Raw genomic sequence first — 25,809 nt, 5'->3', positions numbered from 1 at the left:
GTGCCTGACCTGAGATTAACTTTTTAAAATATCATGATCATGGGTGAACCGGGCACGGTGGCTCATGCCTGTAATCCCAGTACTTTGGGAGGCCGAGGAGAGTGGATCACAAGGTCAGGAGTTCAAGACCATCCTGGCCAACATAGGGAAACCCCATCTTTACTAAAAATACAAAAATTAGTCAGGCATGGTGGCATGCACCTGTAATCCCAGCTACTTGGGAGGCTGAGGCAGGAGAATTGCTTGAACCTGGGAAGCAGAGGTTGCAGTAAGTCGAGATTATGCCACTGCACTCTAGCCTGGGCGATAAAACAAGACTCCATCTTAAAAAAAAAAATCACATGGGCATAATTCTAAATGTTAACTTTGATTTGTAATAAATATAAGAGAATTCTAATCAGGCAGCCTGTGTTAATAAAGATTTGTAATTTCTCTGGGAAAGAACAGATTCAATAGCTAGAATTTACACACACTAAGATAAAATCTAGCCTTCATGTTGAATCACTCATAAAAATAAGAATATTTAATACCATTTTGGAATCACTCATGCCACTTGGGACACAAATAAAGGAGCGCAGGCTATTTCCCTAATTTATCATAAGCCTTTTGGAGTCTTCTAGCCTCCAAGGGAGTTCCAAGCATTTAAGTTTCACTTTGTGGGCATCTGGGCCCACTAAGCAACTATCATGGCTGCTTTGATCCTCTTGCTTGGTGTGAGTGAGAGCACATTCAGCTAATGATTAAAGAGAGGTGCTTCACAATGTTCACTCCAGCTTATTGTCTGTTGTCCCTCTACCTACCTGAGATAATTTAGTATAAGGCTAAGACAGCCTTTATTCTTATACAAAATTCCCATTTATTGCTCGAATTTGCTTCTTTCTTGTTACTTATAATGAAAAAACATGGAGAAATGCGATCCTGTCAATAAATGCCTTATTTAAGATATCTTAAGGGCTCTGATAATATCCTGTTTACATGCTTTGTTGGAAGTAGAGCAATTTTAAGCTAATCAAATTGAGCCCCTTTCTCTCTTAGGTCCCTCTGCATTTTGGGTCCATGTCTCTGATCATCGTCCTTGATATACAGGATGGAGTCATAGGCTTCTTCTGCAGCATGCTCTTTCAGTGCCTTGCTACTTTGAACTAAGGATGAAGTATAGCTCTGAGCACTCTGAACAGATGGCTAGCTTCCTGGAAGATGGCCAAGATTGGAGAATGCAGAATAGGCTCTTCTTCCTTAGGAAGATATCTGTGTTTGCTTCCCAAGTGGCAGGACTTTCCTTCGGAACACTTGGGAAAGATCAGAGAGGTTCTTGTATTGGTCTTCTCTAAGACAACCAAGAAGGGAAGTAATAGTGTTTAAGGCATGAGCATGAGTATGGAAGCAAGAATGACATTGTCAGATGATGGAGAAGTAGTGTTAGTGCTATGGCAAGAGCTGGAGCACAGGTGAGACATTCCTGTCAACAACATTCTATTCTGGTGAGGACATGTGTCCTGATTTGTAAGGCAATGGGGTCTCACCAGGGGCCGTCTCAGTCAAAGAAGACAACCAAGTTCTATGTTCATGAGGGAGGGAATGGGACCAGAGAAGAAGTGGATTCACTTCCAAAATGTACACCAGGAGCATTTCTGGAGCCTGGTTTGTTTTTGTTTGCTTCAGAAATAATATACATTTGTGAAAATGAAAGCTTTATGAAAGCCTTGAATGTGTTTCCTCAGTATTAGCAAGGAGAAAGAAGTGATAAAATTGAGATTGTTTAGATTGTTCAAGGAAGTGTTATAGGGAATTCATTTATTTATCAGTTAGGAGATTATGTGAAAAGGGCCTAGATTTACATTGTGGGAACAGGAAGAAAGAGAAAAACTGAAAATTGGAAAACATATTAAAGTATTTTTACTTTTTGTATAGTCTTTAGTGCACCATTATACATGGAAAGTTATGCTAATTATACATATATATATATATATTTTTTTTTTTGAGATGGAGTCTCACTGCAACCTCTGCCTCCTGAGTTCAAGCGATTCTTCTCTCTCAGCCTCCTGAGTAACTGGGATTACAGGTGCACACCACCATGCCCGGCTAATTTTTGTATTTTTAGTAGAGATGGGATTTCACCATGTTGGCCACGCTGGTCTCAAACTCCTGACTTCAAGTGATCCACCCACCTTGGCCTCCCAAAATGCTGGGATTGTAGGTGTGAGCCACCGTGCCCAGCTAATTATATATTTTACAAATTTTATGAATCTGAAGTTTATTATAGGGTACACTGGCAGACCTCATTATATTCAATGTTGATGGTCTGAAATAAAGTGACAAGTGATCCATTCCTAAAACTGCGTTTTGTTAGAACTCCTTTTATTATGTTGAAGAAATAATCAAAGTGATACATTTCTATTATAAAAATTAAAAAAATCAAATATACATGAAGGTAAAAGTCAGCATTCTCATATTGCCTTCCCTTTGATTCTGTTTCCCAGGGTTACCATTCTTATTCACACTTTATTTAATATTTTAGAATTTTTCTTATGCATATATAAGAATTCATATTTGTAACTTTTAAAAATGAGATCAAACTAGACATACTGTCAGGTAATGTGCATTTTTCACTTAATATTTTGTGACCACCTTCAATTTCAGTGCAATTGGGTCTGGTGGTCTTTTCAGCACTGCCGTGATATTCTATAATATAGATGTTGCATAATTTATTTGTATATCACTAAGTTTAAATTGATCTTAATAGATTGTTGACTTGCTGGATTTAGAAAAATATTAATTTTTCTTCTCAAAAGCATTATATGCCCATTGTTATATAAACATATTAAATTCATGTGTGTATGTGTATATGTACGTATTTAAAGTGTATAATGTGAAAAGTATTAGGTCTTATTTACCTTACCTACCCTTAACCCTGCCATCCTAAAGTAATCCCTGTTAATAGTTTGGTGTGTGCCCTTACACAATTATGCACATACTGTACATGTACATTCTACAGATTCCTTTGCAGTTTTTTGACTTATAGATCAGTTTTGTATCAATACATCTAGAATGATCTGCATTATTCTTTTTACAGGCTGCAAACTACGACATATGTATTATATGATTATATCATTATTAACTCATTTGATTAACCAACTCACATTTATAGACATTAGGATTTTTCCAGTTTCTTTTCTTTGTATACTTGTGTATCTTTGAAAGTCTTATTCCTTGAAGTGATATTCCTGATATTCCCGGACCAGAGAGTAAGCTAATTAAAATTTTGATACATATACTCAAATTGCCCTCCAAAACAAATATACCTTTAACTACCAATATTCAGAAGTATGAATATCTAGATACATTCATTGAGCATGAATATCTAGATAGATTCATCAAGTCATTAATTATGATTTTTTTAATGGGTTGAAATCCCTCTGCTCACCTGACTCCTCTTGCATCATCTTCTCATTGCTGCAAAAAGAAGCCTGGACAAAAGGCATGGGAGTGAGGGATGGCCACGTAGTGCTCAATGTCCTGTAGCTATTAGGAGCTTTGGAGTCAGACTTGTCTTTGTATTCCAGCTTTGCCACTTGGCAGTTATGTAACCTTGGATAGGTTATTTTTCTTCTAGGAGTGCCTAGACATTTAATCTGCAATGGAGATGATAAAAATAAAACCTTCCTCATAGCATCTAAGTATTAATATGGCTATTATACATAGTATCTGGTGCAAACCAATTGCTTTGTTATTATCTTTATTTAAAACATATACATATATACAGACATATGTATACATTTATAGTATTGTACTGACGAGGTGACTTTCTGTCATATGTTAATGTGGTGTTCCCAAACATCAATATATAACAAATAGCTGCATATTTTTTTAAATCAATTGCACAATGAACACTTTGTTCTATCTTTAATGTGCCTCATATAATAGTCTCTGAAAGTGCTACATTTTTTTTTCCATTTAAAATAATAGTAATGAAAGAGGCTGGTGCAGTGGCTCACACCTGTAATCCCAGCACTTTGAGAGGCTGAGGTGGGTGGATCGCCTGAGGTCAGGATAGTGAAACCGTGTCTCTACTCAAAATACAAAAAATTAGCTGGGTGTGGTGGTAGGCACCTGTAATCCAAGCTACTAGGGAGGCTGAGGCAGGGGAATCGCTTGAACCCGGGAGGCAGAGGTTGCAGTGAGCCGAGATCGAGCCATTGCACTACAGCCTGGGCAACAACCGCGAAAGTCCATCACAAAAAATAATAATAGTAATGAAATAAGATGAACTTAAAATAATAAAGTATCCAGAGATCTCTTTTGTTTATCGTGATGATTGCAACAGTCACTATGTGTGAATGATTGCCAGATCCAGCTCCAGGACTGATCTCGCCCTGGAGATTCATACTTCTAGAGCTAAATGCCTGCTTGTTTGGTCCCTTCGATATTCCACAGGCACTCCAAACGCCACATGGATAAACCAGAACTCCTCATCATTCCCTGGATCCCCGCTTCTCTTCCCCAGTCTAAGTTAATGCTGCTAATAATCACTCACCCAGAAACTATGATTCATTCTCCCCTTCTGCCCTGCTCCTCACCGTCAAAAGAATCACCAAGATTTTAAATTTTGCCTGACCACCTAAATATTTCCAAGTCTATTTCCTCTTCTCCATTTCTGCCATCAAGGCCTAATTTAGTGCTTTATCATCTCTCATGTGGACTTAATGTTAAAATACTTTTGTTTTGTTTTTTCATTGGTTTCCCTACCCTTATTCTTGCTTTCCTCTAAGACATCTGCCAAGCACACTTTACTCCCCTATTTAAAGCTCTTCAGTGGCTCCTCATCACTGTCATCATAAGGCTTCAGAGGCTAGGTTTTGGAAAGCAAGCCTTCCTTGACCTAGCACCTGCATTCTTTAGTCTCATCTCATGCCTCTCCCCACCTCATATTTTTCACTCTCTAGTAACACTGAACTGACAGAAAGCTCTGCTCATGATGTGGCGTGTGCCACCTCTTACTCTCTTCATTCCCTTCCTTGCCTAATTCCTGTTGATCCTTTATGACAGCTCATGTGTCATTTCTTCTAAGAAGCTTTCTCTGAGCTAGAGCCCCTAATCCACGCTCCTACAGCATCTCCATATGCCTTTCTCAAAGCTTAGCATATTCTATTAACATATCTAATTAGGGATCTGTCTCCCCATATGGACTCTAAGCACCTCAAGGACAAGAATTATTTATTTTCTTCAGCGCCTAATTCACTGCCTAATATATGACAGGAGTTCAATGAGTATCTTCTTAACTGAACCATTTTCTTAAAATAAATCATTATTTGGAAGTTTAATAATCTGTATTGGTACTAGCCAGGCAAACAACTTATTAATTGCGCCTCAACTATTTAAAAAATATTATGCTAAGATTAATGGGGATTCCAGAAAGTGTAAGACCCTTGGTCCCCCCCTCCCCTGATTGGGAAATAAAATATGAATATATGAAAAATTGCTGAAGTTACACAGACAAGCAGTTGCAGAGTTCTGAGAAGAAAGAGATTCCAGGAAGTAGGGGTTCCTTCTAACTTCTGCCCAGGGTGATCGAGATGAAATGGAACCGTGTTGGTTGCAGGGTGGGCAGGAGCTGAAGAAGAAGAAAACAGGAATTGATGAACAACAGTGTTCACTTTCTGCTGTTTTCCCGCAATGCAGGGGGGAATGCTGGCTCAGAAATAGAATTTCAACATGAGGGATGTTCACAGCATGGAGAGTTTACTTAGAAGGCACAAAACAGAAAGGAAACCTGGGCCTTGTTTCTCAGGTCTTCTGGCTTCTTTCGTCCTGTCACTCAACCCTGAGAGTTCCACATGATGTCTGATTCTGTAGCTCAGGCCCACTCTCCATCCCAGCTCCACCCTGGAGCAACTAATCATATTTCTTTTGAGGAAACTGCTTTACCACGAGCAATTTTTTCTGAAGTTTGAAATCAGTTTAAAGCCTGATTTTATGTGGTGTCTTCAAGTGCCTTCAAATCTAGGAGGTAAAAGAAAAAGATGAACCCACAATATGGGGAGAAACCCCATATGGCTTCACCTCAGCATAAATTCGCATTAAAATTCACACTAGGATTTCCAGGCAGTGGGGTGGGGGAAATATTCTTCTAGGTGGTTTCTATGGGGAGAAAAACCTTATAAGACTTTATTAAATTAATTACCAAGTGATTTATTATAAGACTTTAAATACATTAGGAATTCAGGGAAGGGAGATTTTAGTGTAAAGAAGGGCAAGCTAGAAAAACTTCATGAAGATTTGAACTCGAGTTTGGCTGTGAGTAGACCTTGCATAAGCAGAAGTAAAATGAAAGAGCTTCCCTTGCAGTGCAGACAGTACCAGCAGTAGAGATTACAGTGACTTATTGGAGATAGTGAAGAAAACTCTGACTGGCACATAGGAGCTATCCTATAAATAATTAATGAAGGCATTAGCCAGGACTCTGAACTTAGAAGTGACATCTTTGTTCTTCCATTTCTCATCTCTGCTTCTTATGCAGAAAAGGGAAGGGTGTTAATTAAAAGAAGAATGTCGTAGATTATACAATAGAAGAAAGAGCTAAATAATTAAACAATAATTAAACCTCTGGAAGAATGGGAACCAGAGGATTCTGGAGACCTGAGCAACAGGATGTTAGCCTTCGACTGTATTTTAATCATCAATTGTTTTGGTTTCTCCCTATGTAATGACTTCACTCTGACCGGTTTCTCCACTCAGTGGGTACATGGCTCCTGGCAGTTTTTTGCTCATATCCTAACAGCTTCCTGGTACCTCAGTTTACAGAGTCTCAGGGAAGGCTTCTGATTGGCCCAGGGATAAGCTTATTATTAGAAGAGCAAAAGAAGTGCTGGGCATACAAAAACTATGTCAAATAAAAAGTGGACAACTGAATGAATGATATGATATGATACCTAGCCTAAGAACAGATTACAAGAGTCTTGAAAACCAGTCTTTGATGTTTAAATTATACCTGGTAGCTGTTAAAGTCTTTTGAGCAGAAAAATAACTTGATAGAAGTGTTTAAGAAATAGAACTTGTCCAGTTATGTATAAGATTACCTGAATGGGGCGAAGGATATAAAGAAATCACCTAGAAGAATATTTCCCCCACCCCACTGCCTGGAAATCCTGGTGTGAATTTTAATGCGAGTTTATGCTGAGGTGAAGCCATAAACATTGAGAACAGGATGGCTAGGTGGGAATACAAACCATTAACAGGGAAGCAACAGAGCAATTGCTCAGAGTGTGGTTTCTAAATCCACAGCAGCATCACCCAGAATAAGCTAGAAATGTGAACTCTCAGGTTCCTCCCCTAACTCACTGAATCATAAACAGTGGGAGTGGGCCTGGCAGTCTGTGTGTTAACAAGCTCATCAGGTGATTCTGATACATGCTGAAGTTTGATACCAACATAGCGTACTTTCAACTGATTAGGTGGGTGTCCAAAAGTAATTGTGGTTTTTGCCATTAAAAGTTGAAAGTATGGATTATAGAGCCATTCAAGTCCTGGCTCTGTGACTTGTTTTTTATATTTTATTTTTTTTATTTTACTTTGGGGCTCTGTGACTTACGAGTTTTGTGACCTTGAGCAATTTATTTAACTTTTTCGTGTCTTAGAGGTAAATTGTAATATTCGTGCTTTCCACCTGTTTATGCTAATTCTCTAATATAATTCTCTAATATAAATTACATAATGCTATAGTAAGCATTATATAATTATTTTCTGTCATTAACATTGATAGAACTTGGTGTTTGAGGGGAATACGCAAATGAAAGATGATTCTGGCTGAAGTATGCATTGGCTCTCATTGGTGACCAAAAATTGTCCATATTATTCCAAAATGAATCTCACAGATTGAAACTGTTCATATAAATCACCTCCTGACCCCCATACTTTGTTCTTCATTTGGTGTCATTGCTAGTTTTCTCAGAGTGAATTTACTTTGTCACTCACTAGTGAGTAACTTACTTTTTCTGACCCTCAGTTTCCTCATTACAGTTTTAATTAAGATTGGAAACAACATATATAAAGTTCTTACCATATAGTATGTGTTCAGTAAATGGTAACTATTAATTAATGCCATGGCAAACCCTATTAATCCCAATAGGGAAGGCGCCATGTTCAAGAGGCCGAAGAAGAGACTCAGAGCCAGCAAATGAGACATGGGATTTTATCAGGGGCTCACATATAGGGGAGAGATTCCGGTGGCAGTGGGCTGGACAGGAAAACTGCAGCGGCTTGCAAACACCATGCTATTTATGTAGCAATTTCATTTAATACCCTCCCTGCTAACAACCTCCACCTGGCAACCTTCATTTAACCCAAAACTCAGGGCCTCAATCCCCTGTACAGTCTGGCCCATGTTCCACCGGACAGGCTGGGGACTCAGATGTTTATCATAGATAAAGAATAAATCTTGGCCTTCACACTCCAAATACGACTTTGCAGCCCCTTGGTGGCAGACATTCCACCTAGCTCAGAACACACATTCAGGTTCATCTGCCACACAGGTGCATTCGAAGGGTATGGGTACATTATTGCTATCAGGTGCATTTACCCTACCATTACTTTTATCTCCATCATCTCACCTCCCTGCTTTTTAACCAGTTTCTCCCTTTGTGTGTCAATAATCTATAACTGTTCTGTCTTTTGCATTCTTTCTATTTGCTGAGGGCAGTGGTTGACAAACTTTTTCCTTAAAGGATAAATAGCAAATATTTTAGGCTCTGCAGCCCATAAGGTATGTCCCTGTTTCAGCTACTTCACTTTGCCATTGTAGCGCAAAGTAGCCATAGATCAGTGGGGTGGTGTTTCAGTGATACTTTGTGGACACTGTAACTTGAATTTTACGTAATTTTCACATGTCATGAAGTAGTCTCCTTTTGATTTTTTTCTCCATCCGTTTACGAAGAGAAAAGCCATGTTTAGCTTGCCAACTGCACCAAAATAGGCTCTGGGCCAGATTTGCCCCATGAACTGTCATGTGCCGACCTTTCTTTGAGGGGACTGCCTCTCCCCTAGCCTCTCACCACCTTTCCCTTTTTCTCCCTTCCCACCTACTCTTGTCTTCCCTTCTTCTTCATCACAACCCAGCCTCCAATAACACTGGATCTAAAATGCAATCTAAGTGAATTTTTAAATATTTGTGTTTATTAAACAAAGCTTTATGTGTTATTATAATATAAAAATCAAATAAGTCTAAGATTTGTCTATATACTCAAAGAAAAACTAAGTTTCTTATTTTCGCTTGTATTTTCTATTGATTTTTTTCAATTAAAGAATTCCCAAGAAACAAACCATAAGTGAGCCCAGTATTAACCAGTTATATCAAAATAGGATGACAGTCAACTCCAGATATTTTCTGCAGTTAGTTTCTTATCCAGACTTTTTTCAACACTGAGTTTTTCTTATGTATTGAGTGTAATGTATTTCTTTTTGCCTGAAGTAAAATAGTTAAAGAGAAGTAAATTTATTCTCATGAGCCTCGGATGGCCACAGGAGCTGATGGTGACTGGTGAGGTATGGCCCTCCTTAGTCACCCCACTTGGCTTTCAGATCTGACTCTGTACCTGTCTCCTGTCACTGCAGGTGATGCATGTCACATGGTGCCTTGTGCATGACAGGCACAAAATAAATCTTTATTGAATTAGCAAGTGAAACCCACTTAAAGATGCTTTTTGTAGATCATAGGCCTTTTGAGGAAAAAGATAATGTCTGCCACCAAGGGGCTGCAAAGTCGTATTTGGAGTTTGAAGGCAATAGGACTTTACCTTTATGGCTGAATAACTATTGTTTAGGAGAGGAAGGCAGCCAAAAAGGTAAGATTAACTATAAAATTTACGAAGTGCCATCACACCTGAGACACGTCTTCTCTACCTCTCAGGCCTGCCCTACTCTTTTAGAATAATAAGCTCATGAGTACAGCTTTTCAGGTGGGCACTAGGGATTGCTATTTTCACCATGGCTATCTCTTTTCATATTCATTTTAACATACATTCATGGGCATTATAATTTTCCTACCTGATAAAAAAGTGTGAAGAGAATGTTTATTTTTCAGTCTAGAGGAAGAAAAACGTGCCACCTCTTTTGAAAGGCTGTGATTCACTTGGAAAGTATATTAGGAAGCACACTCAGCAGATGTCTTAACTGAAATCCATCTTTTTGATGATGGCATTATTTTTATTTGAGTGCTAAATTTTTAAAATTAATTTTTAACATGTTATATTAAGAGCTGATAATGTAACTTCTCTGTCACAGCATATTCCTTTAAAAAATGAAATATAAATTCTCAGGTTCAATCTTAGGCTATAGTAAAAATGAATTGTTAACTGATTTTTAAGTTTTTTCTACAGGTTAATTTTTGGTCATGATACGAGAAAGTAACACATATGATAAGAGATATAATTAACTAAACTCTTGCAAAATTTGAGACCAAGAAAGGGATACTAGGAAGATATTTTCATTAATAATGTACCGTTAGCATATAGTACTTAAAATTTAAAACCCATTTTATTACACTAGAGATGTCTTTTTATTAGGATGTTCCCTCAAAGTATCAGCATATCTAAGTATTTACAACTGGGAGTTAAACCAGCATAAAACAAAAGTCAGCTGAAAAATATTCAGAAATTTGCCCTGAATACAGTTCTCAGTTTTGACTGAATTCAAATGTAAGCCATTCTTTGATTAGCATCTTCAACTAACAGTGGCCTAAACTGGCCACATCAGTAGTTAGATATTCTCTCTCATGTTCTCAGTCAAAAAAAAAAAAAAAAAAAGAAGGATTGAATATAGGAGAGGGACAAGAGTATTATACCCTTGGGAAATGAGCAAGAAGTCAGATTTCTTGCTAATGTAATACTGACAGGTTTTGCCAGAGAAGAGGGAATGGAGTGTGGGAGAATTTTGTTATCATTGAGCAGTAAGTTTAGGTAACATCCAGTGGAGCCAGCATTGGCCTGGGAATCATAAAAGGGTAAGAATAGAAGCAGTGTCTTTTCAGTTTTTCTCATTGACCCAGAAGAATAGCTTCAGGGTGACTCTATCTTCACCCTTTTTAGCCACTTAGGTTTCTCTTGGTATGTGAAACAAGAGGATATTTACTGTCTGGACCCCTCCAAAGGAAATAGAAAACCTCCCTGTCACGTGGGGTCTTTCAGTGGGTTGGGAGGAATTATTTCAAACCCAGGGGTTCTCTCTGTCTATACATCTACCTGTCTTTAGATCATGATTACTACTCCTATCAATGGGTGCAAATTTTAGTGCAACAACTAGATCAGAGAAAGAAGGTATAAAAAAAATGCAGATATTGGCCGGGCGCGGTGGCTCACCCCTATAATCCCAGCACTTTGGGAGGCCGAGGCAGGCAGATCACAAGGTCAGGAGATCGAGACCATCCTAGCTAACATGGCGAAACCCCGTCTCTACTAAAAATACAAAAAATTAGCCGGGCGTGGTGGCAGACGCCTGTAGTCCCAGCTACTCGGGAGGCTGAGGCAGGAGAATGGCGTGAACCTGGGGGGTGGAGCTTGCAGTGAGCTGAGATTGCGCCACTACACTCCAGCCTGGGAGACAGAGGAAGACTCCATCTCAAAAAAAAAAAAAAAAAATGCAGATATTGTATGTACTAGCAATTCAGTCTCTCTAATACATATTTTGGTTGTCATGTACCTCTATGGAAGCATTTGCCACTTTGCAGTAATCAATGTATTTGTCTAAATTCCTGAAAGGGTGACACCGTTAGTTATTTTTCAGTATATCTCATCACCTTACCCAAGGCCTATATTGTAATAGGCTAAGAGGATTATCTGTGTAAATGTGTTAAGATATTTAATTTTATGAAATGGGAAGAGTGATGAATTTCTGATGTGGAAGCTGGAAAGCACTTATTCTTGCAAAGGGAGGTAGAAACTTCTAGAAACTACAGGTCTCTTGAATGAGAGGGAGATTTATAGGGTCTATTTCTGATAAAGTCAGACCAGATCAAGGCAGAGGGCCTTAGCCAGATGATCAGTAGAATTCTAAGGCCTGAGAACCTCTTGGCATTATATGCAAAACATCCTTCTATGAACATAGATGCATAGCTTATATTAGATTCTAAAAGAGATGATGATCACATGCACATACACAAACAAAACCAGTGTTTTGAAGAAGTGACACTGTAAAGATGCAATGGAAGGTCTTGGAGTGGGGCTGCCATTCAACTTTATGAATGTTAACCTTAGAGATGGAGTCAATTAAATAACAGTTAATATTTAAATTAGTTTATAGTGAAATAGGTCTCTGATATGGTGTTTATCATTATTTCTCTCCAAAATATTTCCTGTTAAAATTGTCATACAGTAATTAATGTGAAACTCATTTAGTATTTTACTAAAAGAAGCATGTTTACAATGGAGGGGGAGAAAGCCAATTAAAATAAGTTAAAAGCAGTTGATTTTGTCTCTAACACTCACTAATGATACCCCAAATGTACCATTTTGAAACCATTCATTCATATAGGCACTATGATGGATAATGGGAATGCAATCATGGGGGAAAAAGATCTCTGCCTATAAGGAGTTTAAAGTTTGAGAGACAACTTTCAAACTAACCATTATAATGTGACATGGTAAATGCTAAAATGAAGGGTTGTGCAAGGCAAAATAGGAAGGAGCATGGAGAACAAAACCCTGACCTGGCTTGGGGTCTGAGGGCAGGCTTCTCAGAGGAGATGAGACTAAAATCTAACATTTTTATAGCAAGTACTACTTCCCAAGAACAGTTCTGTGTTAACTCAGTTAAACCTCGTATACCATTGAGACATAAAGAGACTAAGTAATTTGTCCAAAGTCATACTGGTAGTAAGGACAGTGCCCAGATTTGAAGCCAAGCCATCTGGCTACAGCTTCTGTGTGTTAGCCCCTCTGCTATGCCACCTCTGTGCTTCAGGTAACAATGGTATAAATAAACATATGATAAAATTGGTGGTGGGGTGGCGACACCAGAAGTGGGGAAAGACAGAGAGAGGAGGAGGAGTCCAACTTTTAGCTTCTAAGAGTTAAATGTTTTCTAAATTCAAATTTACATTCATTTACATTCATGAGGCTCAGTTTCCTTAATAGTTCCTTCTCCATTCTCTCACTATTTAGAAGAGGGGTCCTGACACTTATCTGTGGGTTATCTGAATTTCCACATATTCAGCTTGTGTTGGGTGACATTTTCACTTAACTTCATGAGATATTCATTTCATTCTTTTAATCATTTATTTACTCATTTATTCACTCCATTTATTTCAAAGTTTTACCTTGTCTGTATTGGGTGGTACATATGGAAGCCTCTTCAAAAGAGATGAGAAGTAAGAAATTCAGTTCTGCAAACTAAGGTGTAAATATTCCTTGTTGTACTTTTACCCCAAATTCTTTTCTAGTCATATAAATTTGCAAAATAACTATAACAATAATGCCTTTAAAAAAGGGGAAAAACAGTTTCAGTTTCATCTTAGTGTTCGTGATAAAAACAATGCTTGCAGTTCCTCCATGATTTTCTAGCTACTAGTGACACAGAAGGCCCTTTACAAACTCAGGATCACGGTGTTTGCGTTTGTTCTTCCCCATGCTGTGGCTCCATGGAACCGAGCATTTGGGGAGGCCCAGTGCTTCTTCAGACCACTGCTATCCATTTAGTGCGCTCCGGAGTCCCACCTGCTCTCAGGAAGTGACTTGGGTCCTGGGAGAAGTACTGCTTATTATTTGTTCCTACATGGTCCCTGCTGACTTCATATTATAATATTGTTTAAAAGTTTTCTTTACTGGAGCGAAGATCTTCTATTTGTATTATGTCATAAATTTCACGTGGAATAATAAGACTTTCACTAGCTTTTGTGTGTCACCTCTTTTTACGTCACTTGTCTGGTGGCACTGAGAATACCTCTTCACTGAAAATGGATCCATTTACAGTCAATAATAGGGTGGCTAATGTTCGTTTTTCTTGGGAAAACTGAAATGCGCACCTTTTATCCTATTATACTGATCCTCCAGCTCCAGATTATCTGATTGTGTAGCTTCTCATTTTCTCTTGTATCTTACCACTATTATTAATAAGAATTCTGTTGCTAATAGCTTTGGAAAATAATATGTGTGCTTTCAGCCACTACCTGTATTTTTATGGTTTGTCTGATTTAGCTGGACTTTGATATTTATTTCAAGTGCTGCTTTGTTGCAGATCAAATGTGAGGAGCCCTAATGTCCCTCCAGATTTATTTTCAATGTCCTAAATTTTGCTGGAAGAGAATGGGGTTAATACTTGAACTAAGTATAACTTTTAACACCTTTAAGTGTATAATCTGTAGTCTATATTCTTTACGTGTGATATACCTATAGATATGTGTATGTGTATATATCTAGGCACATATCTATAATACCTATATATATATTTACAAATATATATAGACAGAGAAGAAGATTTTTTTTAAAATGCAGGATAACAGTTTTGTAAATATCTGTGCACACCTTTTATGGTGAAATTTCTTTTTCCTAAAGGATATTTTATTTTTTTAACACACAAAAGTCATATTTTAGAAAAAATGTTATCAATATACTCTATCAAGTTCCCAGCCCATCATTCTTTTTATAGCCTTTTGCACACGCTTTCTATTTTGGAAGTAATCTTCAAATTTATTTTGTCAAACAGAATACTATAAGGAATGTTTATAGAATATTGTAAATATTTATTTATGAACTTAAAAACATCTATAATTATTTATTGTTTTAAAGAATACATTTTAGGTTTTGGTATAAAATCTTACTTTGTTCTGGCCTGAACCTAACTATTTCTAGGATCGATGGGATTTCATTCATTTTATTTTTTTAATCAGTGTTTTGAGTACCTACTTTGTATGAAATTATGCTGAGTTCTGAGATACTATGGCAAATAAGCTGGATATAGTCTTTGGCCTCATGAAAATCATTTTACATTTGTGATGACTGTGTCTTAGGAACTTCAACTATTCTTTAGGTTTTTTTCCTAACAGCAGTTCTTCTTTTGCCCAGGGCAAATACGTAGGATATATTCTTAGAAATGTCCTACAGATGTTCCATACTTCTTCCAAAAGTAAAAAAGTCATAAATTTCTTGACATGGAAAGAGTGGATAAAAACAATGCCTGCAGGTCCTCCATGATTTTCTAGCTGCTAGTTAGACTTCTTTTTTTTTTTTCTTTTTTTTTTTTGAGACAGAGTTTCTCTCTGTGTCACTCAGGCTGGAGTGCAATGGCATGATCTCGGCTCACTGCAACCACTGCCTCCCGGTTTCAAGTGATTCTCATGCCTCAGCCTCCTAAGTAGCTGAGACTGCAGGTGCACACCACCACACCTGGCTAATTTTTGTATTATTAGTAGAGACGGGGTTTCGCCATGTTGGCCAGGCTGGTCTCGAACTCCTGTCCTCAGGTGATCCACCCACCTCGGCCTCCCAAGGTGCTGGGATTACAGGCGTGAGCCACCATGCCTAGCCAAAAAAGTGGAGGTTTTTTTTTTTTTTTTAAGTCACTGGTGTTTTATGCAATAGCGACTTTTTGGTTGACTTCTGAGACCCAAATCTAGTTTTTTTGGTGCTTAGAGAGTGATTTTTAACCACAAGAGTTTTTATCTAAAGCTCATGAACCCCTCAGACAGGAGTCTCAAACTCTAGCTTACAAAAAAACTCACCTGGGACACTTGCTCAAAAGTAATATTTCTGGGCTTCATCCCGTAGAGATGCTGATTCATTAATTCTGGAGAAGATCCAGAAATTTGCATTTTTAATGCTACAGAAGATCCTGAACCGTACTGCCCTGTGAGAGCCAAAGATGGACTTCAGGTGGTTCTGTTTAGCCTTCACACTGTGACTACATGAATTGAATTCAATGAGAAAGTCTAGGAGGCTTTAGAAGACTTTCCTTAGTTTCTTAAAGGGGTCTGCAAAAATACTGTGATAATGTTAGAAGCAGTGGTTTACAAGTGGAAGAGGGTACTGGTAAAGTCATCCATACAACCAACAACAAGAACTCACAGCAAAAGGTCTAACAATGAAAGGAAAATCTATAAAGCAGATATAAATATTCAAGTTGTAGAGGAATCCAGAGCAGTGTCCCCCACACAGCTGTTTTTGAGAATATCTCAGAAGTGAGTAGATATGTGTTGATAAACTGGTGTTCATTGCTCGAAAAGGTTTGAGAAACACTAAGTTTAGAAAGTTATTACTTTATTATGGAAGGAAACAGAGACTTTAATATGCTAATTAGCTTTGTGAATTACTTTAAGAAGAATTCAGTATGTAGTATTTCCCAAGCTTATTTGGTCATAGAACCCTTTTCATATAATCTAAAATGAAAGCAATTTGAGAAATGCCCTTTAACAGAGGGACAAACATTAGTCCCTGAGTGTAGCATAGAAATAAATAACTTTCATTATAACTCTATCATGAAGAAAAATTTACGTTGTTTTAAATACACTAAATAATAAAGCAGAATATTTTATATTGCATTTTAGAAAAATTCTTATTAAAATTATATATAAAGAAAAAACCCTCAACTATCTCCTCATTGTTTATGTGGGCTTACTCATCTAGTTGATGGTAAATTAAATACTTTCTCTAAAATGAAAATTTAATTTTATCTTTATAATATTTTGGGGATTTAGGAGAACTGTGTATTTCCTAAGAATCATAGAGCTCATCATAGCCAAATAATAGTTATTATGTCAGATATTTTACAGCAATGGTTAGCAGCAGGCCAGAGTTGCCTGTGTATAAACATGTATGTCCAAAACTTTGAAGCACAACAGTTCCATAGTGATTTAAATAAATAAATAAAGGCCAGGTTGGCTTAGTGGAGGAAGAAGAACTCCTGGATTGATTGTATCCAAAAAGTTTTCAGAAGGGCGCCGTGGCTGACGCCTGTAATCGCAGCACTTTGGGAGGCCGAGGAGGGCCAGCCTGGGCAACATGGAGAAATACCGTCTCTACTAAAAACACAAAAATTAGCCGGGCATGGTGGCGGGTGCCTGTAATCCCAGCTACTCAGGAGGCTGAGGCAGGAGAATCGTTTTAACCCGGCAGGTAGAAGTTGCAGTGAGCCGAGATGGAACCACTTTTTTTTTTTTTTTTTTTTTTTTTTTTTTTGAGACAGGGTCCCACTCTGTGGCCCAGGTTGGAGTGCAGTGGCGCAATCTCAGCTCACTGCAGCTTCACTTCCCGGGCTCAGGTGACCCTCCCACCTCAGCCTCCTGAGTAGCTGGACCTACAGGCTCGCGCCACTACGCCCAGCTAATTTGTTTGTTTGTTTGTTTGTTTGTTTTGGTATTTTTTGTAGAGATGGGGTTTGCCATGTTGCCCAGGCTGGCAGATAACGTTTCCTGGAGAGGTAACTTAGAGGAGAGGAGCAAACAAATAATATTGAAAAATGCGGAAAGGAGATTAATTTAGCAAAGGAGAAGATCAAAGGAATTTCTGCTGGGAGAAACTCTTTCCTAATTTTGTTAACAATAAGAGTTTAAGGGACAGAGAAACATATGCTTAGGCAGATAGAAATCATGAGTTAAGTTGTGATGATTAGGACACTAGTCCTATGAGATACTGTGAGGTAAAATAAGTCAAATAAGTTTGGGAAATGCTACTTCATCCTTTGTGCTTAATTTTGCTTTAATTGGCCTTTCACAAAATGAATTTATCACAGAATTATTTTCCCCATAAATTAAGAACCCGTACAATACACCTTGGGAGAACACTGAGCTGATAGTAATAGGAAATAAGGACTACTAATTAATGGGCCGCTACCATAATCATTGGTTCTTTGGGACAAAAAAATGATTCGATTTAGGTCATATATTTTATTCTGTCCTCTTACATTATTTAGTTATAAAGATTCGCTGAATTAAAAGAAGATTTACCTTTCACGACTGTTATATTCCTGGAATACAAGAGTCTTCTAAATCCAGGTCATGAAAGTAAGACCTCTTCATCTAGAATCTTCAGACCTCGCATAATTGTCAACAAGTAACAAGCACTCTTATATAATTTTGACTCTTAAAGATTCTTCTTGTGGTGCTTCTTTGCTTACTTTATAAACATTCACAAGACTTCCAATTTGGAATTGAGCCAGATAAAGACTTCTTAAACATGCTTAATTTCTAGTGAAACTATTGAGCGGCCTTTCCTAGTAAAGAATTAGGAGGGATTCTTAAAGCCTTTGAAAATTTGGTTTATAAACATTTTAGGTCCAAAAGGAAATTTAAGGTTTAGAAGGTTAAACTAGCCACTCATCTACATGAGCAAAGCTTAAGATAAGTCAAATAGACCAAATGGGAATCAAGTACCAACTAAATAAAACATAACATATGTGTTCTCTTTTCATTTTGGGGCATAATATTTCTGGCAAAGCCTTAGTTGTATATGCTGCCTATACATACTTGTGTTCTCTAACATGGCCATAGAAGGACAATACCTGTGAGTTAGATTTTCATGTATATTGGGCTAACGTCAACTTAGAGATGAAACAGAGTTTTTGTATTTACTTGCAGATTTTTTAAAACCTTTTTACTGTTTCAGAACAGTACTAAATTTTACAGTCTAAGTTGGTAGACAGCTCTTTCTCATAGTACCTGCAAAGAGACCATGACATTTTTAGTCCTCAGTGAAAAGACTATTGTAGGACTACAAGTCTGATGCTAACATTTTAAAGTTTCACTGAAGAGAAGTGGAATAGCCATAAAATTGTTAGATTTCTGGAATCTTCCTTCTACATCCATGTGATGAAGGTAATCTTTTTTCCCATGGAATTGCCAGACCCTATACAGTTTTTGAATAGCACTTGTATTTTGTCTCCAAAGGCATTTTGTGCCAAGTTTGTAGGAGTTTACAAATTTTCCAATTTATGATTAAGCTTCAAGCTATCTCTTAAATATGTTTTAAGAAAAGTCATTAATAAAGAAAGGATTCTTTTAAATCCTTTAAAACTTGGTCAAAAAGACCATTTAGTGATGTAATCTAAAATGAAAGCAACAAATTGGAGTTAAGAACATGAAATAAGTGAATTATTCCCCATACTCTTAAAGAGTTTAAAGGGATTTTATTATCATATTAAAATGATAGTATGACTTTACTAGTAGCATAATTATAAGAGGGCAAAAAAACAACCTTTAAGTTGTATTGTTCTTATGCAAATAATAGATATCACAATTATTTAGACAGAAGTTATTTTTAAACATGACTTCATGAATTATGTAGCCTAGATTCAATAGCTACCTTAATTTGCTTTTTTTAATGATAGGAACAACACTTACAAGGTCTTAAAGAGTGTATCTTTGATATAGTGTTTTGTAAAATGTTTATTTTAATTTCAGACTTACAAAAAGTTTGCCAGGATAATACAAAGAATTCCTTTACATTCAAATTTCCCAAATGTTACTATCTGACCACATTTCCACTTTTGCTTTCTCTCTCTTTCCTTCTTTGCAAAATTTTATCTTTTCTTGAACTGAAAATAGTCCATGGACACTCTTATGTATTTCAGTGTGTATTTCCTAAAGACAAAGACATTCTCTTGCTTAACCACAATAGAGCTATATAAATCGGGAAATTAAGTCATACAGTAATAGCATTCGTTAGTAGACTTCAGTCAGATTTCACCAAATTATCCCAAGAATGTCTTTTATATGAAAATAAAATGCTGATTATGTATTAATTTCAGTTTTACTTAATGTCTATTTAGACTCCTTTAGACTAGGTCATTTCCTGGCCTTTGTACTTCCTCACAAAGTACAGACCAGTTATTTTGTAGACTGTCCCTCAATTTGGGTTTGTGTAATATTTCCTTGTCATTAGATTTAAGTTATGCCAGACTGGAAAAAAAAAAGCAGAATTGCATAAGATGTGATTTTACAAGAAATCAAATTTCTATTTATAACTCTGAGAATCAATCTAATTATTTAATTGCTATATTTGCCTGAAACAGAATATTCATCTCCAGCTTCCCAGAAGAAAAGATACTCCTAGGAGATTTTATATGTATTTCTTAATGAACTAATTTGGTTTAATTATGGAGGAACTTGTTAGTTTTTATATGGTTTATGGACTCACACAGATCATTCTAATATTTACTAAGAAGATAAATAAAATGTATGACAGTATTGATCTTTTCTTTTCACAGTTACTCCTGAATGCCCACAGAAAGGAAGAAACTTCTCTCTCCCTTTAGACAAAGTCGAATTCTTATCACAGCTCATAAAATCCTTTATGAAACTGGAAAAAGGTGTTCAAGAATTGTTTGACGAAATACTTTCATCACTCAAGATAACCAGGAATACTTCAGGTAATATCCTCTTTTGTTTAAATTTGTAAATCTGTAATTTCTCTGTGTTTTTGCTTCCTGCTGCTTTGAATGAAAATGATTACTTGAAAAAAACATACGTGAAAGAATTCTTTAAATAAGCATTCGGTATAATGCACACCATGCGTTATATATAAAAATGCACACATTTTTATCCTTCCTGCTTGGCAAGTTCTTTAATTCTAATTGAAAAGCATCATACATCAATTCTGGATGATTTTTAGCTAAAATTAGATCAATTTTTCTTTTCAAAGAGACACAACTAGCCTATGGAAAGAATAAGCAGACTGGGTGGTCTAGTATCTTTTCTTTTGCTCCTAGCACCCAGATGATCTTGAGCAGAACATATAGTCTCCTTAGACCTGAATTTTCTCACCTTCAAAATAATGATGTAGGACTACATTAATTTTCTCTTTGTTTTCTTTCAGGATTAGATGCTTCAGATTTCGATATGTTATAATGTTATATAGGGTTGTGAGAATTAAATGACAGTGAAAATAAAATACCTAAGAAAATGTCTAGTATATCATAAACTATCAATAAATGTGAGTTGTTAAAATAGTAATTATAATTATGGAATATGTTGTTTTTAGTTTAGTCTTAACAAAATCCCTTTGAAAAAAGCCATGCTGTGTGTGCTGAATAATATTTCCAACATTAAAGGTAAAATTCAAAGGTATAATGGTTGAGGTATGTTCTCTGTTATCATATCTATATTTATAAAAATTTTCATTTTCCTCAGAATGAAATATACAAAGTTCTCCTTTACATGATACCATATGCCATTCTAAGGAGTGTAAATATATATATATTTGCTGCATCTGCAAAAAAAAGTGAAGGAAGCAAGTGATTAACAATTAGTCTGAAAAATTGAATCCCCAAAACTGATCTTTTGGTAAAATTATTTTCACTTATTATGTTTACTCTTGTATTCCTTTACTTACTTTGCCCACATAAATAATGTCACAAAAGTTATAGGGTTGGATTTTGTTTTACATTAAACATAGTTTACTGGCCTTCTTTGTTTCAGGTGAAATTTAGGTAACACTGTTATATTATAAAATAAATAACGTAGATCACTTTTTCAAATTTGGAGAGAATTTGAAGAAAAAATAAAGATGGACTATAGATTTCTGAAGCCAACCCAAAAAAAAGCCAAGGGGAAAGTAATAAAAATGCAAGTCAGAAAATACGAATATTAATTAAAATAGAGAATGAAAAAGTAGATTTAATTAGGAGGGAATGTGACCCTTAAAACGTCTTTTAGATAGAGTTTGACTGTGAGGTCAAACAGAGATCTGAATAGAGAAATATGATATCCTAATTATTGATTGACATATTGGTTCCTGGAACAGTTGACGATGGAGTTGGTACTCATCCACCGTGCCTGGCTAAGATTTGTCATCTCTCATCTACATCTCTAACAGATCTTTTCTGAGGTATGCATCAAGAAACAGAATGAACTTCAAAACATCTAGGCTTCTACCCATTTGAATCATCTTGTATTAGTCCTAGGCTAGACTCTTGGGAATTAAGTCAGTTTTGTGAACTTTATTCTTCTTACAGTCAGCATAAATTCAAAATTAGAATTGTATTAGGAGGTATTATAAAGATGTAACACCAAAATGGCCAAGAATTGAAGCACAGATTTGGCATGCTGACTTTAGAGAAAAGGAGAACAATTTTGAAAAAGGTGATTCAATTCCATTAGATTAAGATCAGGCAATGTGGAGACTTGCAAATGCTGGATATTTGAGAGCAATGGTTACCATTCGTGAATAAAAGTCAACAGAGCAAATACATAATTTGCCACAATATACTGTTGCAAATGTGTCATCTTATAAGCAGTAAGGCAGATAAAAGCAACTTCAATATCATGTTAATAATAGTGGACTATATGAACACATTTGTGGATTATCAAACACAGGATGTAGAAGGAATTTCAAGGGGCAAGTATAAGAAGTGTCTAAGTATTAGAACGTCTCCTTGTGATATATGTAGTCTTCTTTGTTGAAATTCATATTTTTTGGTCGCAAAGCCAAGATTGATTTAATGTGACACAGCTTTATGTAAATAGATTCCTGAGAAGAATGATCTTCAGGGAAATTGTCAAGAAAAATCTTAAATGTTTTATTCAGTGTATCCAAGTTAATCAATTCTTATCAAAAGCATTGGTTTCTTAAATCAGGAAGGAAAAGACTCCTTGAAATGGATGATTAAGGAAGCCAACTATATTTTAACTATTGGGTATTCCTGATAGTTAATGTTTTGCTTAGAAATCTGGTGAGGAAGAGAATAGGGGGAAAAAAGAGAGGAAGTCATTTGGTTTCCTGCGTGTTTATTTTGATTGGAGCATATTTTGCTAATAAAGATCTTGGAAAGAGTTGCCTACAATGTCTATGTAACCCAAACATATGAACAGATGAAAAGTGAGGGTTTTTTTTTTCATTGTGCAGATTTTTAAAAAATGTCCAGACACTTAACATCACATAGAGAAAATATAAAAATGGTTAACCAAATATTTTACTTTTTACTTTGATGTTTACTATTATATTGTAGACTTAGCCAAATTGGCCGTTCTGTCAGTAATTTGATTGTAGACAAGAGATTTTGTAGAGATACAATAAATATTTTCTGAGAAAGAAAAGATATTTTGTCATTATTTGCTTTTGTTTGGTCATGATTTGATGGTTTTCTATTTTTGTCACTTCAAAAAATGATAGGACATTATTTGACTGTTGTGGTGCCTTACTGTGTTAGGTGATGATATCTTATGGAGTGGCCGTGGATTTGATTTATGGGGCATTTCTAATGCTTCTTCGGAATAAAGTTGTTCTTTGGGCAATTCCTCAATTTTTCCAAAGGTGGCATCTGAGATTTATCTAAACCAGGAGGCTTCTTGGCCCTCATTTTTCTTTAGCCCCAGCAATGACAAAGAGCAATGGCTGCTTCAATTGGATGTAAGAAGAACACTTAGGGTTTGTCTCAGAAGAATCAAAGATTTCAGATCTTCTGAAAGATTTTTTGTACTCTTAGGGGGTCTTAAGAGGGGTCAAATGGCTTCTAAGAGTTCCTTAGCTAGATGGTTAAGGGATTGTATTAGGGAGGCGTATGTAGTTAAGGTAAAGAGGCTCCTAGGGTTTGTAAAGCTCATTACACTAGGACTTTAGCTGTTTCTTGGGCAGAGAGGTCGAAGGCTTCCACATTGGAAATTTGCAAGGTGGCCACCTGGGTTTCTCTTCATACTTTTTCATGGTATTATCTCTTGGATGTAGTCTCTTCTACAGATTCAGCTTTTGGTGGGAGGTTGCTTGTGAGCCAGAAAAAGAACAGTGAAGAAAAGAAATACTTGTAGTTCCCACTTAGAGCTGCCAACAAGGCAAGTTGCTTTGTAGTGCACACAATGGGAACCTATGAACACCAATTTGGGTGTGAAAGTGGATGTCACAGGGAAGTACTGCCAACCTCTACTCTATGAAAGAAAGCAGCAGTGTAGAAACTAACCAGAAGTATAAAATGAACCACAAAGAACTCTGTAGGGGAAGCTGTTGAGCAGCTGGCATTCTTGTGACCCTCTGCACTCTTCTGAGGTTCTTAATCTAGGCATGCTTTTAAAGACACCAGTATTGACTGCATGCAAATAACTATATGTTACAGTGATGAGCCGAAAGTGGGCTACCTTCTCTAGACAATGATAATAGGTGTATAGATTTTAAATACATCTTTAAAATATATGAAATAATTCATCAAATGTTTAGAGTTCATAGAGTTTTACATTGCCAAATTTCAAAATTGACCATTTTTAATTCCAAACAAATGTAAAAATGCCACAATTTGTTAAATCCAGAATATATCATATTAGTGTAGATCCCATGTTAGTAATCCTATCTAAAGACGATAACTTTTGCTTCCCTGTACAGAATTAAGTTTTTTTAAACCATTTTAATTTAGGGGAGAGGGATTATATTTTAAAGGCTATCATAATTGCTTCATAATTCATTTTCTATATCTTACTATAGAATTGCTCACCAGCAAGAGGAGTCTTGGAAAGCTTCTTTTTTTCCTTAGTCATCTTGAATATAGGCAGATGGTTTGTATAAACATCTGAGCACATTACTTTGAGTGAATAAACATAATGTATTTGGGAGTGAAATGATAAATACAAGATAATTAACTTTTTCCGTAAGTCTTAAACTATAGCTACACAATAGCAGACAGTTACTTCCAGAAACAGATCTGCAAAGCTTATACTTCAATCTAGTATTATTTTTCCAAAGTAAATACCTTCTAAATGAGCTATCTATGGAAAAGTAAAGTGACATTAAGAATCCAACTTTGTCCCTTCTTGTCATTAACAACTTGATCTTTTTAATTTTTTCTTTTCTAAAAAACTGAAAACTTTTAATAGGATGAAAAAGTAACTACTTCATATATATCTCCATGTTAAAAATAACTCAAAATCTTGTCATACTATGTAGAAATTCTCTTTTATAACAATTTAGAAAATGTAGAAACACCTCGTTATTTCTACTAGAGGAATAGTTTTCCATTGGTGCATGTATCATAATTTAACCAGTTATTCATTGATGGACAGCTAGGATTTTTTTCTCTCTTCCTTTGCTACCACAAAACATGATATGGCAAATTTCCTTAACTATTTCTTATATGTACACAACTATATCTGGATGGTAAATTTCAAAAGTAGAATTGCTAAATAAACAGGCATGATCATAAAGAGGATGAAAAGATAAGCCACAAACTAAGAAAAAACTGTTTGCAAAACACATATATGATAAAGAACTTGTATCCAAAATATACAAAGAACTCTTAAAATTCAACAAGAAAACAAACAACCCAATTTAAAAATTCATAAAAGATCTGAACAGACACCTCACCAAAGAGGATATACAGATGGCAAATAAGCATATGAAAAGATGCTCAACATCATGTCATTAGGAAAATGCAAATTAAAACAAGATGACACTACACACCTATTAGAATGGCTAAAATCCAAAACACGTACAACGCCAAATTCTGGCAAGGATGTGGAACAACTCTCATTCATTGCTGTTAGGAATGCAAAATGGTACAGGCTCTTTGGAAGACAGTTTGGCAGTATCTTACAAAGCTAAACATAGTTTTACCATACAATCCAGCAATTGCACTCGTAGGTATTTATCCAAATGAGCTGAAAACTTATATCCGTACAAAAACCTGCACAGGAATGTTTATAGCAGCTTTATTCGTAACTGCCAAAACTTGGAAGCAGCTAAAATGTTCTTCAGTAGGTGAATGTATAAACAGACTGTGGTACATCAATACAATGGAATATTATTCATCGATAAAAAGAAATGAGATGTCAAGCCATTAAGAGACATGGAGGAAACTTAAATGTATATTACTAAGCGAAAGAAGCCAATGTGAAAAGGCTACATACTATATGATTCC

General features: G+C 36.2%; 1 protein-coding gene across 10 annotated transcripts in view; it reads left to right on the top strand.

The window, feature by feature from the left end:
* The window catches only part of KIAA0825 (KIAA0825 ortholog), a 477,056-nt gene that overhangs the window by 107,133 nt on the left and 344,114 nt on the right, over window positions 1-25,809 (top strand). For 9 of the 10 annotated variants that reach the window (XM_063664987.1, XM_054489405.2, XM_063664988.1 and 6 more), the window contains one exon: window positions 20,182-20,343. In XM_063664987.1, coding sequence (XP_063521057.1) covers window positions 20,182-20,343 — 162 coding nt within the window. Of the gene's footprint in view, window positions 1-20,181; window positions 20,344-20,789; window positions 20,924-25,809 lie in introns of those variants that run through there. The other variant, XM_063664992.1, reaches the window with a different exon arrangement.

This window comes from Pongo pygmaeus, chromosome 4 (assembly GCF_028885625.2).
Source record: "Pongo pygmaeus isolate AG05252 chromosome 4, NHGRI_mPonPyg2-v2.0_pri, whole genome shotgun sequence".
In the NCBI taxonomy this organism is placed as follows: domain Eukaryota; kingdom Metazoa; phylum Chordata; class Mammalia; order Primates; family Hominidae; genus Pongo; species Pongo pygmaeus.
The sequence above is the reverse complement of the archived record's forward strand: the minus strand, read 5'-3'. Positions and strand labels throughout refer to the sequence as shown.